Source organism: Falco naumanni, chromosome 2 (assembly GCF_017639655.2).
Source record: "Falco naumanni isolate bFalNau1 chromosome 2, bFalNau1.pat, whole genome shotgun sequence".
In the NCBI taxonomy this organism is placed as follows: Eukaryota; Metazoa; Chordata; class Aves; order Falconiformes; family Falconidae; genus Falco; species Falco naumanni.
Window position 1 is genome coordinate 76,805,856 of NC_054055.1, and position 17,604 is coordinate 76,823,459.

At 45.8% G+C, this 17,604-nt stretch overlaps 2 protein-coding genes across 2 annotated transcripts in view; one reads left to right on the forward strand and one right to left on the reverse strand.

The window, feature by feature from the left end:
• The window catches only part of SMIM11A (small integral membrane protein 11A), a 34,926-nt gene that overhangs the window by 14,337 nt on the left and 2,985 nt on the right, over positions 1–17,604 (forward strand). The gene's annotated exons all lie outside the window — the stretch shown is intronic.
• On the reverse strand, positions 1,949–10,794 carry FAM243A (family with sequence similarity 243 member A). Its single transcript, XM_040584173.1, is given in 4 exon segments — positions 1,949–2,754; positions 2,757–3,287; positions 3,289–3,537; positions 10,417–10,794. Coding segments are annotated over 4 exon segments (1,200 nt in total). The 3' UTR covers positions 1,949–2,712.

The window sequence follows — 17,604 nt, forward strand, 5'->3', positions numbered from 1 at the left end:
TGCCTCTCTTCTTTATGCATAGATACTTTAATCATTTTATTCTAGTGGCGTATTTCAATCACACAGAAAGAGTCATGAGTGGGAGCAAAGAGATTTGCTTTGACATCCTGCAATGGTCAAGTGTACTGAGCCTCTCTACAAGAGCTATTGCTAGCAAACCTTAATAAAATAATAGGTATTTAAAATCCTACCAAGAAGATACTAGACTCATGCATGCTATTTCAAGTGCTCTTGAATAAGGTGCATGCTATTTGGTAATATCCTCCTATTAGCTTGTTTAGTCATATGTTAAAGGAATTGCATGTCATCCTAAATTACCAGTTGAGTCAGAACTGTATGAGCCACAATATTTTTCTTCGTACAAAGAGTTACAACGTTTTGTAGAAAACATGGGTTGTAATTACCCTTATGCAGCAGCAAAGGGGGAGGGAGGAAGAAAGAAGAGGACTCATCTCAGAGGATTTTATATAAAATACCAAAGTTCATTTGATTTCAGACTTGGTTCTTTTTCCTCCCCGCAGGTTTCTGTACACATTAAATAGGACTGAGTAGAAAAGTTTGACCAGCCCTCAGCCTCCCAGAGGGAGGCTGGGAAGAGTAAAGGTGTTTAGTGAGGCTTTCCTGGCCCTTTGCAGGCACAGGATGTTTTCCCTTGCTCTCTGGAAGATGTGGCACCAAACACTTCCTCTTTCCTCATGCTTGTTTCCAGGAAACCCTTCACAAAGGCTTCACCCTTGTTTTACCAAAGGATACAAAACAGGAAAGACTGATAAATCCCTGTGACACAAATTACTTCCTCTTGAGACTTCCTCATTGCTAAAATGGATGGAAAGCAGGTGATTCTGTACCTGGTCCCATGGACTCCATTGCAGATTAGGGATGGCAGAAGACACACCCTACCAATGAAGAAGTATTGCAATGTGGCCCTAAACCTGCAGCTGCATAAGCCATGGCAGCAGCGACTGGTAAGGCTGAGCTGCAGTGAGGCAGCAGTCCAGGACTCTGCTCTGTTTAGGTCTGGTCTTGTTCTTTATTGTGAATTCAGAACGCAGCAATGAAGTCATCGGGTTCATGCTGATTTGACTGTGGTGCACTGTTACTTCTCCCCAGTAGTGTAGTCCAGCGTCGTTGGGTGAAGGTAAACAGTCATTGGGGTTATGAGGTGTGCATCATTTGTTTCTTAAGAAAACCAGGCTACTGTGCAATTACTGCCTATCCTTGTGGTAAAGCAGCACCAGAACTATTTCTTTCCTTACGCTGATTGCACACCACTTCATATTCATTGATATTTAGTGGAGCAATTGCTGCTTCAAGCCAATGTGAAATTACATTCAGGGCCATGATACTAGGACAATAGCCCCCCTCCAGTCTCTCCCTTTCCTCCCTGCCCCCTCTTTCCTCCTTGCATTTGAAGCACCTAATTTTCCATTCTCTGCTACATCCATATTTGTCAAAAAAAGAGCAGATGCTTTCGCTGATGAATATGAAACTGATAAAAGATGGTTATTTTTCTCTGTATATTCACATCTCAGCTCCAGAGAATTCTATGTGTGGATTCTTCTGAAGGTAGATGAGACTCCCTTTTTTAGATATCTCTCTGCCACACCAAATTACAATGCTCATCTAGTTGGTTTCCACACACAGGAGAAAAACTGCACAGATTTGTCTCAGTGTATGGAAATGTTTTAGTGAACCTGTGAATCATCTCATAACTTACTTCTTTCATGTTTTTATGGTCTTAGTTCTCTTAGAAGTACACAGTAAACACATACCCAGTAATGAATAACACAGGGAATGTAAATTGGGAGCCACTTTCAAAAAAAAAAAAAAAAAAAACACCAAGAAAGTGTTCAATGAACTTGAAAAAACTGCTGTTTAAAAATACTACTTTGCATCACTCATAAATAATCTTTTGAATGCAATTATGTGAGAAATCATTATATCGCAGTAATCAATGTCATGGATAAAGAAAATCTCCAATGATGAGTGCCATATTTTATCCTGAGAAACTGAACTCTTCATGCTAAAGCCTGAACCAACTACTAATTGTTAGGCTTCAGAAAGGAACTTCCCTTTTAGAAAGATTTCTTTTACCTGTCACAGAAATGTTTATCACAGACCACTATGGAAGCAAGGTACTTGGTGTAGTGAACTGCTGAGCTGATGGGAAAGCTGCATTAAATTATTCAGAGGTCTGAATCTTTTTCAGAAAATCTGAATATTCTTTAGGTCATGAATTGTAGTGTCAGTCATGGTCCAGCATATTACTTGCTCAGAGGCAGATCTCCCATTGGGGTTAAAGACAGGGTTGACCTACCAAATTCATTTTGCAGCCCAGTCTTTCTTGAAATTAAGAACATTTACATCTGAGGCATGGTCTTACAACTCCCATAACAGAGGAATATGTGCAGAAAGCTGGCTGAACTGGATCTTAGGCATGCTTTGGTCCATTTTTGTGAAAAGGCAAATTAATTGTCCTTTCCCAGGGCAAGCATAATGCATATCAACCTACTAATGGAATACACTTAATCTACACTAAATACACTAAAATGTATTTAGATTTGGATTTAGAATTCTCTCTTTTATAAGCGCTGTTGACATGGGGTTTTAGGTTTACACCCTTTGAAAGAAATGGCTCAGCAGGACTGCAGCAGGGTAATTCATTCAACACCAACCAAAACACATCTGAAGCCTGACTGCAGGAAGAACTGTTTAAGAAAGTGTGTCAAGATAGTAGTTCTCCCATCTCTTCACTCAGTTTTAATCGCTACCTTCCATTTGTTTGGGGTCATCTTCTCTATTCCTTTAACGATCAAGTCACTGAATAGGATACACCTAAAGGAGTGGGTCCTCTGAACAGACCTCAGGGCAAAGTCCTTCCTGTTTTTTATAATAAACCATTTCAAAGAAGACCAGGTGACATTCATGGGATAGAGATAGTTGTAAGATGAAGACACAACCAGAAGCTTATGGCCATGGGCTCTAGCAACTTCAGGGTGACACTCAATGCTGCCCACGTAGACCACTTGTGGGACTGGCAGCAGAGTTCCTGTCTCCAGCTCCTTGTCTTCTTTTGCCCACACACACATCAGCTGCCTTTTATCCCTTGTCACAATTACACACTTCCCACAGGACGTGGTCAGAGATTCACACAACTCCTGAAAGATACCATTCTGCTGGTGGACGGGCAGCTCATCTCTTAATAAAAGTTTTTACCGGAGGCAGGGCACCCACACTTGGCAACTGCCAGTGTGAACAAGTGTCCATACTGACCAGCACAGGCTGGCCTCCCCAGCTATTTTTTTCTCCTGTTATAAGACTTTCTGGAATATCTGGTTCCCCTAAAAATACAGTCTTGAAACCATTAAGCTGCAGTGTCCTCAAAGCTCTTAAATACAGCAGGCACTGCCTTTTTGAAATAGCATCAAAGCAAACCCTGTGAATTATGTGCCTGAGGAGCAGATTTGCGAAGTGCTGTATGTTGCTGTCTTGAGGCTCATGAAGGATGTTCACAGAGCTTGCAATGTGCCCGTTGCCCTGGCATTACTCTGCAGTGTCACACCCAACCAGCATCAGCACCAGCAGGAGCTTCCAGGTGGCTGATCAGAAGGCACCTTGGAAAGCAATAGCCCCATCAGGCTGGGTACGCTGCAACTGTGCAGCTAGCAGCTTCTGGCATCAGGACCTTGCTCGTCTTGAACATCGTGGTTCCTCCTCTCACAGCACTGGGTGGGTGCTTGGGCCCTGTGTACGTGTGTGGGCCAGTCACGCACTGCCAAAAGGAGCCCAGAGGGATGGAGATGCGGATGAAGGAGCTGCTCAGAGTCAGCACGGAGAGTGAGCCATACCAGAGCATTGAGACCAGTGGTAGGAACCATTCCCTCCCTCCCTGGCAAGCATGCGGCCTCATGGAAGATGCAGCCTTAAAATTCTGACAGGTGGAGGAGGGGACTGAACCCTGGGTGTCTTGTTATGGGGGGAAGGAGGACCTCTGGACCCCCACATGAGCCTCCTGATGGGCAGGTTCAGTCCCAGCAGCATTGCGAGGTGCTGCCTGGTGCCCAACAGCACAGCAGCCTGTGCAAGGTCCACCATGCTCAGCCTGCCCAGCTTCAGGCCTTAGAGAGGGAAGAAGTGAGTGATACCTCAGACATCGCTTCAGGGTGAATTATTTTTAGGAATGATTTGGTTTCTAGAGACCTCATAAGTTCCTGCTTTGTGCAGTCACTTCTCTATTTTGTGCTGGCTGTACCGACGAACCCCTGAGGCACCTGCATTGAGCCTGACACCAGCACCATTACACTCTACAAGGGTGAGCAACACCATTAGGGGGAGAAAGGAAAATTTCTCATGTGCTGTTATGTGAACACACAGGCTGAAGTGAAGGTCAGAGCAGAAGGCTGGACAGGTACCATCCTGCTGCCATGGCAAATCAAACAGGGGCTCAGGAGCACACGACCAAGTGAGGGCTGCAGCTGCCCTGGGAGAAGGGAACATTCAGGGGAAGGGGTGTGGGTGTGTGCACGCACTGAGGGCGGCAAGTGTTTGGCTGGGCAAGGTTGTGGAGCAGAAGCAGTGAAAACTATTTTGACTTATCTGGTTTCTTACCTGTCCCTCCTCCTCACTGCAAATGCGCACACAGAATTTTACCGCAGGAGCAAGCTTGTCAGAGCAAGACTGTAAAACTGCTCACACTTAGCTGTACCTCCAAGGCTGGGAGTGAACACTGGCAGCAGTATCAGTTGGGCTGAACAGCACAAACATGTCAGTCTTTGATTACAGCATGCATTTCCTTGCCTACCTCTGAACCTGAGACCCCCCCACGGTCCATGTCATCCCCTCTGGAAGAGGTTTCTTTCCCCCTAACAGAGTGGGAAACTCTGAAGCCAAAAAGTGTCTGAAGATGAATATGGCCAGTGGGGTCTAATTCAGCTGTCTGAATGCTCGCCTTAGCAAGGCTAAGGCAAATAAGTGACGGGGCACATCATGTTAGTAGCATCACATGGAGAGCAGAAGTCTGAAATTTTGATATAGAAAGGGTATACCCCCAGAAAGAAGCCCATATAGTTTGTTAGCCAGGTGCAAAATGGTGGGAGATTCAGACTGCACATATCAAGAAAAATCCTTAAATATGCAGTACGTATTCATATGAAATTACATAATATTGATTCATCTCTGTTGGCATTTCACACTGCGATACACCTTTCTGTTCTAGTGTTAGCTTTTGTCCTTAATAAATGTATGCCAGGAGCATAACCTGACATGAGTAGTCCTACTGGAGTTATTGGGTGCTTGTTAGTTTTGAAAAGTGCATGTGTTTAAAGGCCTGGTCAGGGTCTGAGGTCCCTTTGAACCCTGTTCAAAAACACAGTCCTCTTCTGAACTGGACCACGCGTGTAGGTACTGCAGGGACTGCCCAGGAAAATTAGGCTTGATGCTCCTCAGTTTGAGCCCCCTATAGTGAACCATCCTGAAAACAGCTCTGTATCACTCCAGGCTTTTGCGGTTTTTCAGCATCAAGGCAAATACCGAATGATGAAGAAAGCCTGTTGCTGCAGGCTGAGCGCTTGTCTGTGCTTTCATGTGCCCATGAAGGGGCTTAGGAAGGTGGATGAAGGAGGTGCAAACCAGTCATTCTACTTGCAAGGCCTTAAGGCACGGGCAAGGTCTGTTGCTGTATTGTGATGCTGTCTCAGAAGGGCAGGGTGATGCTCTTATGCTGTCAGGTGGCGTCAATGTGCCTGCATCTCTGGCTGGCCCTGGCTTCTTCAGCCCCCATGAATTTATCTGAGCCTAAGTGCTTATGAAAATACCAGTTATAAAGCAGCTGATATGTAGTGAGATGGGAGGGATGGACTGCTTTCATGTCCTTGTCAGAGAAACCATATGAGTGGATCCTCCTATGTTCCATTCATAGATCTGTGACATAAAACCACCTGATAACCTGCTTTAAAAACAATTATTCATGGTCCCAGCGACTCAATTTAAAAAACTTGGGCAGCAGACATAAAGTGCTGTTCTGAGACACAAAAATAAGTATTTTGTTTCCTCTGCTACCTTTAGTTTGCTGTGTTACTTGTTGCCTCTTTTCCCTTCCACCTTATGTCTACATAGCCAGTGAGGACTTGGGGTAGGGACCTTTCCTTCTTCTGTAATTTTAGACTTCTGACATTCCCTAGCAAGGCCACACAATGCAAAATCTCTGGGCATAGCCCCTGCCCCACAAGTGCATTTGGGATTTGGGAAAAGCTCTCTTATCCTTCAGCCACTGCACCGGAGTCTTCTGCTCTCACCCTGCTGCCCTACCAGCAAGACCTGCCTCTGGCAGTAAGGCAGTGCCCTGAAGGTTGGGGTTTGGGCATCAGCACTGGGGCCACCCCTCTTCCTCCACCACCCCCAGCACATGCAGCATGCACCCAGCACGCCATGCCCAGGGCACCGGCCGTGGGGTGACTGCATCCTGGGTGTCTGCCAGTGTGGGAGGGTGGGCTCAGTAGCATGTGAAGTATTTCACAGGGATGCCCAGGCTCAGCCACCTCCTGCTCCCCCTAGGAAGGAGGTGGGAGGCCTGGCCCTGTCTGCTGCCAGCTCCTCCATCACTGCCTGGGCACACATGTGAGGGCTGAGCAGTGACACACCATACCTGGCACACTCCCCCCCAAAAGCACTTTTTTGGTGCTTCACCAAATTCCATTGTACCACCTAGCTAAATAACAAATTTACCAATTACCGATGAACAAAGTCCCTATTAATAATAATTAGGGTACCAATTATCAATTACATACCAATTACCCACTTCAGTAGTAATTATGTTATTAGGTTACCAGTCAGCACATTCTATAAGCAAGGTAAAAATCATCACAAACCCTTTATTTTAAAATGCCAAATAAAAATATAATGAAATACAGAACATAATGAAATACACATAAACAGTAGTCATGATGTTAGGCAAACAGTGGATGTTTCTACTGCTGTATTATATTACATGTAGCAGCCGAAATTAAGTTGCTAATTTTGAAATTTAACTTCTTTTTTTAATCTAAATAAAATGTTTTGTAAGTTTGAATTTTGTTTTTCCAAAACCAACACTTCAGAACATTATTCTATAGGGAATTTGCTTCTCTTCCAGTCATACATGGAGTGACAAAAAATAGGATTCCTTTTCTAACAAATATCGTACCCAATTAAGATATCTGTTTTCCCTCCTAGTTGCCTGATGGAAGTCCTGAACACTAACTGAAGTCCCATGCCAAAGTAGTATTTCTGGTGTCAGACAAGACTTCCCAAAAGTGTGTAATTTTAACTCTCGATCTGTGATGGAACCAGTAAGAGAAGCACTTGCCAAAATCAAAAATGGCCTCAGGATGGAAACAGAAAAAGTTGGAAAGTTCAGAAAATAAATAAAAAGCAAGCCCTAAACTTCTCAGAACAGAGCTAGTACAACTGTTGGCAGCTTCCCGCAAAGACTGGCGAGACACCTTGTGAAAACTGATGAAATTTGGGTTCCAGCATTAGGGACACTGCCAAGGTTGAGCTTATCAGCCTTCCTCTTGGTGGCATCGCAGCCATGGCTTCTGCCTAAGCACGGCCACTATTTCAGGTGGAAATACTTGGCCATCTATTGCCTGGACTCTGTAGGAACAGAGTATCCTTAGGAGCTGAAGCTTTTTATCGGATGTGGTTGAAACTGTATGTACACATATATACGTCTTGCTGAGGTGGGGAAGGTAAAACAAAAGGAAAAGCTTCAAGGTCGAGGTGGCATAGAGCTGGTGGGTGTGCCTGGGTCTGGGAAGGGGACAGAGCCATTACGTCTGTTACTTGAGCGGTCGAGGTCTGGTTTTGGCTCTCGGTACAGGGTGTAGAGCCCCTGCTGCACGGTGAGCACAGGGAGAGGGAGGGCTCCCCTCGCCCCCACCACAGACTGCCCACGAAAGCTGACTACCTGTCAGGCTGTGAGCAGGAATGGGCTCATCCCCAAGGGGACACTGAAGGCGATATCAGTAGACTTCTGTCATACATCAGCAGTGAATTGGTTTCCAGCAGCTCAGTTTGCAAGGAGGCAGAGAGCACTTCCCACAGCTGTGGGGTTCGCTCTCCAGCCTGGCACTTCCCTTGCATCAGCCTGTTAGAAAAAGCTGCAGCCGCTGCTGCGGGAGGTGGAATTTCACCGCACACTAACGTGACTGATGGACGTCTAAAACCTGTATCTGACACTCGCAATGGAAAGAGAGATTTGACCCTGTTTCCTGGTGCTGTTGCATGACTGGAAAAAATGATAAACTGGGTTTGCAGAGCAGGAGGAATTGTTGCTACTGCTAGAAGTCAGGCTGAAGTCTCCTCTCAGTGCTGGCGCTGGGAAGAAATTGATCCTTCTTCAGAATGGACAGCGATACTCACTGCCTTCTGGAAAACAGCCACACTGGGTAGAAGGAAAAAACCTGAAACTGTAAATGTTTTTTCTACCTTCAAAACACCTCTTATTTTTCAGATATGAATAGCTGAGCTGCAGCAATGGGAGCATGGTTACCGAGTACAGTCAGGAGCAGTGAGCATAAATAGTGGATCCTGGCTCAAACCGAGCAGTTAATAAACCAGACACATTCATGAAGCCAAAGGCAATGGGGTCCAAAACTAACTTGACTGCCTAATTGGCCTCTGCTGGAGACGGTGTCTGGGGAATATGCACCTGTCCAAAAAAGGAGACGTCTGTGTTGGAAAGCTGAATCTCTGGAATTCAGAGAAGTGGGGAAAGCCAAGAAGGTGGTGTGGATTTCGTCTTGGCTATCAGCTGGAAGTATTAGCCTTGGAACATGTCTTACCAGATCAGGCTCTGGAAACTCCCTTTAAGGATATGGCCCACATGAAGTAAATCATTTCCAGGCAGTTGACTTGGACCAGCAGTGTCAAAATCCCATAACAATAACACTATATCATGCCAGAAAAAGATACATTAAAAAAAAAGAAAGAAATTGCAGCAAGAAAATGTGAAGCTACAGATAGAGCAAAAAACTGTTTAAGAAAAGTTAGGAAATAATGTTTCCTAGGTACAAAATTGTTGAGAACTTTTTTCCTATCAGTAACATAAAGCAAATACACAAAGCAACATAAAGGAGGCTGAAGGGAACCACAACAACCACCCCACGGACATACAATTTTGTAGGATTTCATAGGGGTTTTGCTTCTGTAACAAAATGCCTTAAAATTCTTGGAGTATCTGCATCACTGGTTTCCAATCATTTTGATTTGCAGACTCCAGAGCTTTTTCCAATGAATTTGTGGACCAAATATAGCAAGCTGAAGCCCACTGCCAATGTTTGCTTGTCCACAGCTGCCCATCCTGGACCCCTGTATGCCCAGGCTCCACAGGACATGGATTGAACACCCTTAAGCCACGTGGTGGGCAAAGCTCTTCTTGTGTCTGCTGAGGCTTGGTGGCCTGCAAAAGACACCCTAAAACTACCGTGGCAGCCCTCTGCTTACTGCGTACCACCCGAAGAAGCAGCAGGGGATGAGGACTCAATGGGATTTCACGGTGAGGGGGTTAGCACTAAACACTGAACAAATTTGTTGGGGGTTATTGACACAACGGTGGCACAACCCTGAGGGCTACAGCTGTGGCTTGTCAGCCTTGATATTGTCCAGGTGGGTGCTGGAAGGGACCCTGGAGAGACGTCAAGATGTCTTTGCCCTCCTTATTGTCTTGGGCTTTGGTAAAGGGCTGAAATGCAGGAAGAGAGCTGCTGAGAAATGCATGACCACTGTCAAAAACCCGCTGCAGACCAAGCCTGCCAAGCGAGCAAACAAGTCCAAGTCTGACATGTGCCTCCAGACCTTTGGAATAACCTTCCTTCCAGAAATGCCAGACATGGGTCAGCTTGCCTCCACCTCCAGGTGTCTGACATGGCAGTGAGGGTGGATGCAGAGGCTGCAGCCGCTGTGTCTGCTTGCAGAGTGCACACCCAATGGGCTCACTGGCAGCTCCGAGCCCCCCATAAATAAATGAATAAATAACAACAGCAAACAGGCACACCAACAGTGCGCCAGCGGGAATCGTACTGGCCCTGCTTGAAGCAACAGCATGCAAAGGAAGGCCTTCTGTTCTCCCGAGAGGCAAGCCATGAAAGCGCATGATAGGATGAAACAGCCATGAAAGAGCTAGGCCAGCAAGGATTTGATTTCCAGCCTCTTCACCAAAGGCCTGGGGCTGAAAGAACATGGGCTGCACTTGGGTACCTTCACAGCTGCACGTGGGAAGCTTGCACAAGAGCGGTCTGCATCTGTCCTGGCACAGCTCCTCATTTCTTGCTTTCATGAAGGAAAAATATCCCTGTTTAGGCTCTGTATACACAACAGAATTATAATAAAAAGAAACCATTTTCACACATTCCTTAGTACTGCATCTGTGCTCGGCACCTCAGACACAGGATTGGTTTTGCCATCCTGCCTTTGCAGCTCCAGTAAGGCAGTGCTGTTGATAATAATGAAAGTGTCTTTGCTTTCCTTTCCTGGAAGCTCCACAATGCTTCTGTGAGGGTTAAGCTTCCCAGAATAGAGATAGTCAATGTAGTTTTCAGGCTTGCTGGAAACAATATTGCTGAGCATCATGACAAAGAGTAGAAAGCCGAAAAACCCAACGATGATGAGGATATAAAACGAGGCCATTATCTCCTCTTGCATCTCCAAGGCTGGGTTGCTGAAATTACTGAACCGAAGGGTCTTCTTTTGTCCCACAAACATGTGGAGTAAATTTGGCATGACCGAACTGCTGTTCGTGTGGTTGCTCAAAGCCATCTTGCGCTGCCACTCCGTCTGCAAAAGCTAAGCAAAACAAAAGAATCAACTTAGCTGGTTAATGCACACCTGTCCTTTCACATTGTCTAGCTCAGGTCCTTCACACTGTTTCCTCTCCTCTGCTGTGTAGCTGACTGCACTCAGCCATCCTCTAGCCGCATGTGTTGCATGCAAAGAGCCACGGTGAAAGTCGGTAGCAAGTTAGCACAAGAACTCGGAGAATCAAAAGCCGTTGCTCTCTGCTTGAAAGATGTGTGTGTACACGCACGGGCACGTACTACTCCCTTAGGCTGACTTTGTTTTGCTGGTGACGTAGCATCAAAATCAGGACACGGGAATAACGCTGCCAATTCCAGCAACTATCTCAATGGAAAAAGGATGACTCGTTCCTAGGTACCAGTATAATTCAAACAATAACACCGCTAAGGGGACAGGAGAACAATACTGGTATTATAGCCCTAGCTCCTGAGTGGAAGGGCTGTTCGCACTAAATCATCCACAGTAAAACCTGCTGAATTGAAAAAGAGCTGTGGGAAGGAACTAAATGAATACAAACTGATGTAAGTGTGTTATCTTGCTGAGAAGGAAACATGGAGGGAGAAATTATTTTCTGCCAATTTATGTTTCTTGAGGTTGTCTTTTTTTTTATGAGCTTTTTTCAAAGTAATTTTTAGCACAAGAGAAACTTAAATCATTGCCTCTAAGCAAACCACAAGATCCTTCCATTCTGAAAAATCTCAAGATAAAAAGTTTTGACTCCATCTCCCAATCCCACATCTGAAAAATAAGCTTTTTCTTTTGCCAGTGACAATTTTCCAATTTTGATACAAATCTATGTATAATTTTTGGGTCTCTGAAATCCCCTTCTCTGGGAAGTGTGTGGTAATCTTAGAAAAGCTTTGTGGAAAACTGCCCGTGAGGTCTTGCTCAGCTGTAAATAGAAGCCAAGAATTTCATCCCAAACATGCAACTTTTGCTGATTTAAAGTCATTCACTTTCCTCGTTGCAGTTTTCCTTGCTTTTAAGCCAGTACTGATTAACTTGTGTAGCTCTCCTGTTGCAAAGGGTCTGTACAAACTGAGACTGCAGCCCCACGTATTGCAATAAGAGCTCTGGTGATACACAATACCTGAGGATTTGACCACTCTCATACAAGAAACCATTTAAAGAGTTAGATATGAATAACAGGATAAAAAACTCTGAAAAATCTCTGACAGAGACTAGAGAAAGCTCCTTCAGAGCAGCTCTGCCTGCCAGTCACCCCAGAGGCATTTGGTAGTATTAAAATGAGGGTTACCCTTGGAAAAGATAGTGGCCTGAACCCCGGGTCAGGGCAGCCAGCATCCCTGGCTCGCACCCTCCTTCCCTTTCTCATCCTGCTTGCAGGTACTGGTGGCAGGAGATGTTTTATCTTCCCTCCTCATGCCTCACACTGGGATGTTCACTACTCCTGACTCAGGGAAGTTAGGCATTTCCTCTCTGGTCCAGCTAGGATGAGCCCATCACTGGACCACTGAAGTGCCCATTGGGTCTCTGAAATTGCCTGAACATCCTGGGTGATTAAGGTTAGCTATTCCTGGTTAGGTTTCCTCCTTCTATTACCTTTTAATGAATCTGTTTACCCTGCTGACTGAGTTGTGACTGGTCTGCCTGGAATCTATTAATAGCCCAATAACTACGACGGGCGGCTGCGTGAGTCGAGTGCTGAGCTTACGTTGGACCCATTCGCAGAGGCGTGTGGAGATTTACAGCTGCAGCACAGGAGCTGGAGATGTACCAGTGGAATATAATGAATTGCAGCAACAGCGGGTGTGTGGGACCACACAGTTCAGGTAGGGTATAGCTTTTAGCTAACTAGGATTTTTTGGTCTATACAGAAAAACAGAATGGCAAGATTCCTTCCAGATGCCAAACCAGATACAAGTAAACTCCCTGTAGATTACAAAATTCCTCTTCTCTCTGCCCCAGCCCAATCTGGCTCCATGTACTAGGCTGCAGTAGAAATCAGTGATCACAATACTCCGCAGAATGAAATCTCTCTTTAGTGTAAACCATTCGGAGGGCACAATGTGAAAAAAGTGATCTATACCTTGGCTGAACACTAAAACTGAGTGAACACTAGGTGAAAGTTTTATTCTGAAAAAGATTAACTGAAAGTAAGTTGACTTCCTGATAACAAGATTTTCTCTGTTGTTCCCCAAACCCACATTTCCCTTCTCTGCCTCTCCAGCCTGTTCTGCTATGCTGGCTGTCCTGGGGTTTGTGACTAATGCCATGAGGAGCTACAACACGTTACAGAGGACCAAAGTTCAGAGATATACCAGTGATCCTTACTCTTCTTGATAGATAGACTTCCTAACTTTCTGCACTCCCACTGCAAGAGACCCCAAACAGCCTACCCTCTGCCCACCCACAGAAATCTTGTACCCAGTTGCCACAACTATATTCATTTGCTATCATATAAAAGTAAGGCTAAGCTTTGAGTGCTCTTGTTTGTATTTATTACTTCCAGTGCCTCCTGCTGCCTGCATTTTGTTGAAGGGCTTTCTTCTGCACTCATTTTCTTGCTTCATGGGTCACCTCACTTCTGCAGACCCCTGGAGACAGGACAGTGACTAGATGGACTGTCCTTCTCACGTTCGGGAAGATGATCTCCAGTTGGGAGCCGCAGCCACATGCTGCCCTTTGGAGTCTCTTGGCATGGGCTCCCTGACTCCTGCCACCACTGGAGTGGCGCTGGTCCTTTAGGGATGTGTACAAATTGTTGGGTTAAAATTAAATACAAAAGCACGGTGTTTTGACATGCAGTTCCTAGGACACTGCTTTCTAAGGAATACAGTATTTTCTGCTCTAGAGCAGTGAAACTAGTTATATGTTGGACTGGCACTTAAAATACCTGCAAGTGTGAGTATCGCTGAGCCATGTGCCACTCCTCTTTTTTTGCTTTTCTAACATTTTTCCCCTCTCGTACAAAACACGACAGAAAAACAACATGACGTACCCAGAAATCCCCAGAAAACAATAATGAAAGGCTTGCGGCAAATGACATAAGCCCAAAGGGCAGAGTATTGCCCGTTAACAGCTGCCTAATCCTCCTTAGGCCAGGCACACAGCACACTGGGGGTTTTTAACTGGCAGGCTGTGGGGACCAAGCGCAAGTGTGATGCCACTGAAAGGCAGAACATGAGTATTCACCCCAAAATGAGAAAGAAGTCTACGGTAGGATCTGCCTTTGGTGGCAACCAGGGGAAAGATTGGTGGCTGCTGTTGTGCCCCACCAGGCCTCAAAAAGAGAGAAAACAGGCTTCAGATGGCTCTATACATTTAAGGCTGTGTCATTTGTCTGTGTGTATGTGCCCACTCACACCCCAACACACACACCCATCCACACACAGACAATGCTGGAAAGATACTGGAACACCACAGCAGCACTCCTCCGGGCTTCAAACACCTGTATTGCTAGTTTTCCGCCCATCATCGTATTAGATACATAGGTTAAAATCAGCCCTTTTTTCCGTGATGGGACTCATCCCATTTCTACCAGCTCCCCTCTCCAGGGTTTTCCACAACCTAACGCTTGTTTTTTCCATTTTGATCATTTGTGTGTGTGTGTGCAAAGCTGTGTCCCACACACATCAACTAGCGGTATACATCACTATAGTCTTTCTCATAAGTAGGCATAAATCCATGCACACAGGTAGGTATGCATGAATTTGTCCTCTCCCTATACACATAAACACGTGCTAAAATATAAAAACACCCACAGAGCCACATGTATAATGCCATATCTAGGTACTTTTTGAAAAAATGACTAGTAGCTTGAGTGTTAAACAGAGCTGATTTTCAGAAAACTGAATTTTAGGAAAAAAAAAATAATATCCAGTAAATGTATCCACTATAATGGAAAAATTGAAATGAAAACTCAAGCCAGTGCCTACTTATCACTATGTAGAGGAAGTTGCAGACACCCCAGGCACCATAACAAGAGCTATGAAATGCTGTACCTATCAAACAGCTTACTTACATGCAGACCTGGCTCTGTCCTGGGAGCAGCACCTCTTTCAGCTGTCAGGCTTGCTCCCAGCTGACCAATGCATTTAACTATTTAAGGAGCATAGGAGAGGAGTGGCCTCTGCTTTTCGCCTCTAGCAAGTAATCACAGGAACATTATGCATGAGGGAGTGTCAGCAACGCAATGTGGTAACAGGATACTATGGGCCTGTGAGGCTCCTACTACATGGGGGCTCCAGGCAAGTGGCCCATGTGTGTTCCCTTATCGTGCAGGGGTTGAGAATAACATGGATGAGCACTCAATCGCCTCAATACTGGGTGAAATAAACATAAAAGCTGCTCTGGGAGGGTGCTTACTGCTGGACAGAGCCCATGTAAGAGTAGATTGTGGGCCTGGGGTTGTTTTTGTTTATTCATCGTAGATCTGTCATTTTAAAAGTCTGCAATTCTCAGAATTGGGAAAGAAAATATCAGTGTCCTCGTGCCCCCCCAGATATGTTTGGTTGATGCAACATTGTCACACCAAAGGAAAGAGGCTACGCAGTTTTGCCGCCTTGTTCAGTGCACACATACATCCCTGCTCGTCCTGCTTTACCCTTCTGGTGAAAGGATGGGGAAAGAAAGTAGCCAGGAACAGGAAAAAGGATGCTGGATGAAGCAATCTTGCTATCTTTCATCTTGCATCCTCTGGCCCCAGCCTCTTCTATCCTGTTCTGCCAGCCGGGCATGGGTGTTTTATTCCATTCATGCACCCTCTCCATGGCAAAACAGCATGAGTTACACCACTTCACAGCCAAGTCCCCTTTCAAGATCAACACATAACACCAGCCATGGCTTGCAACATCTCTAATTTAACTCATATTTTGCCATGGGAGCCACAGATGACGGCTGATGTGGGGTTACTTTGTGCAAGCAGAACAACTGAAGGCAGCTGAGGGAGGAGGAGAGCTCATGCTAAAGCCAGCTGGTTTTCCTTCCGTGGAAAGCAGGAGGGAGGAGGACTGTTAAAGGCGAGGGTAATCAGGGCCCCATGATAGCAGGGTATGTCTGCCTCTGGGAAGCGGCAGCAGCTATTGCTATTAAAATTGTGGTCAGACAGATTCATAAATCTTGCTATGGGACTCGGTTCAAAATACTCATTTTTTCATATGTCTAATCTTCGCTGGATAACACACAGTGCTTTGGAAGTATCAGCAGCTCGTTAGGCAAGCTGCGCCTTTGGCTAACAAATGCAGAAATAGGAAGAAAATCAGAAGCAGGGAGCTACTGGTTGGAGGAAAAGCGACCTGAGGGCTCCCAGACAGCAAGGATGATGGGGAAAGAGAGGTTTGGTGAGCTGTTTTAGAGCTAAGCCCCAGCCCTCAGAGCAAAACTGTATTGCTGGTTTAAAGTGATCATCCACCTAAAAGCCAAGACCCAGCAGAGAGCACAAAACACCAGCAGGCCTGTCTGTCTGGTCTTGCGCTGGCCAGAGCCGCCGACCCGGGCTGGCTGTGAATGAGCTGGCAGGACATGGCACTGAGCTGGGTGGAGATGCCAGCGAGGGCCAGGGAGCAGGGTAGCTGGGTCAGTGTGGCCCTAGAGCACGGCTAGTTAGCCAGCTTCTCTGCAGGGGCTGTCAGATTAGACCCAGCGCTACACTGAAGTTGCTGTCTGGTTTCCAGCTTCGGAGGAAGCATGGTCAGGGCTAGGGAAGGGTGAGACTCACACCTTGTCCTTTTGGTCCATCAAGTATAGCTCCTTTGTAGCTCCTGTCTGCACCCCTCTACCTAGCTGTGGTGCAGAAATGGAAGACCCACCTGTTTTCATACCTTTTTCCCTATATTTGATGGTCCTATTTTGGAAACAAAATCAAATGTGAAACTATAAAGGCTGGTAACAAACCCTTTGGTGATGGTGGCCATCTGACCCCTGCACAACATGAAAGTATGAGCGACACAGGCTCAAGCATATACCAAAGATGGGGTTTGTTTCACTGCCTGGGTCTCTGTGGGGAGCTTCCTGCTCAATGCTGCATTGGGACAGATAGCCCTGAAGGGTGATGAGTCCATCCCTCAGCACAACATGCCCTCAAGAGGAGCTTGCTTTCTAATGACTGTGATTAGCATCAGCTTTTAACCAGATGACAGTAAAAGTGCTGTGAGATGGACTCCCCCCTCAGTCATATCAAGGGAAAGGATGTAGGATTCCTGCTTGTTCTTCCCAGGGCAGGACAGCAAGGACCCCACGTCACCCAGAGGAAGCACCAGATACCATTCCCAATAATGATAATGAAGGACCTGGGGTACCATAAGATGTCCAAGTGTGTGTAGAGGGGGTGAGAGGGTGGGGTGTGGAATTATGGGAGTCCACATTGCCGTGTGGATGGAGAGAGGCAACTACAACCATGTCCCTTGACCAGGAACAAGTATTCAGTGCCTTCCTAATGGTGACAGCCTCTTTCCTCCACCCACAGCCCTAGAAGTCTGTGCCGGTGCCAGGTGGCACCTTTCTTTTGAAAAGGAATGAAGGATGAGGGAATGGGTTTGGAGCATGAACATAACAGAAGTAATTCTGGCAGTCTTTCAGTGAAGGCATATGGACCCCAGAATAAGCTGGGAAGTCTCTATCAGCTTTTTAGGAGATAGGCCAGGGCACGTCAGCTGAGGAAGGATCTGATTCTCTTATTTTTAAAATAAGATCTTTTTTAAAAAGGTAACAAATGAAACAATAGACATCAGCAAGGCTATTTTACTCATATTTTTGCACAAAAGTTGGATTTTAGAATGTTGCCAACTCTATAGTGAGATTCAAAGCCCT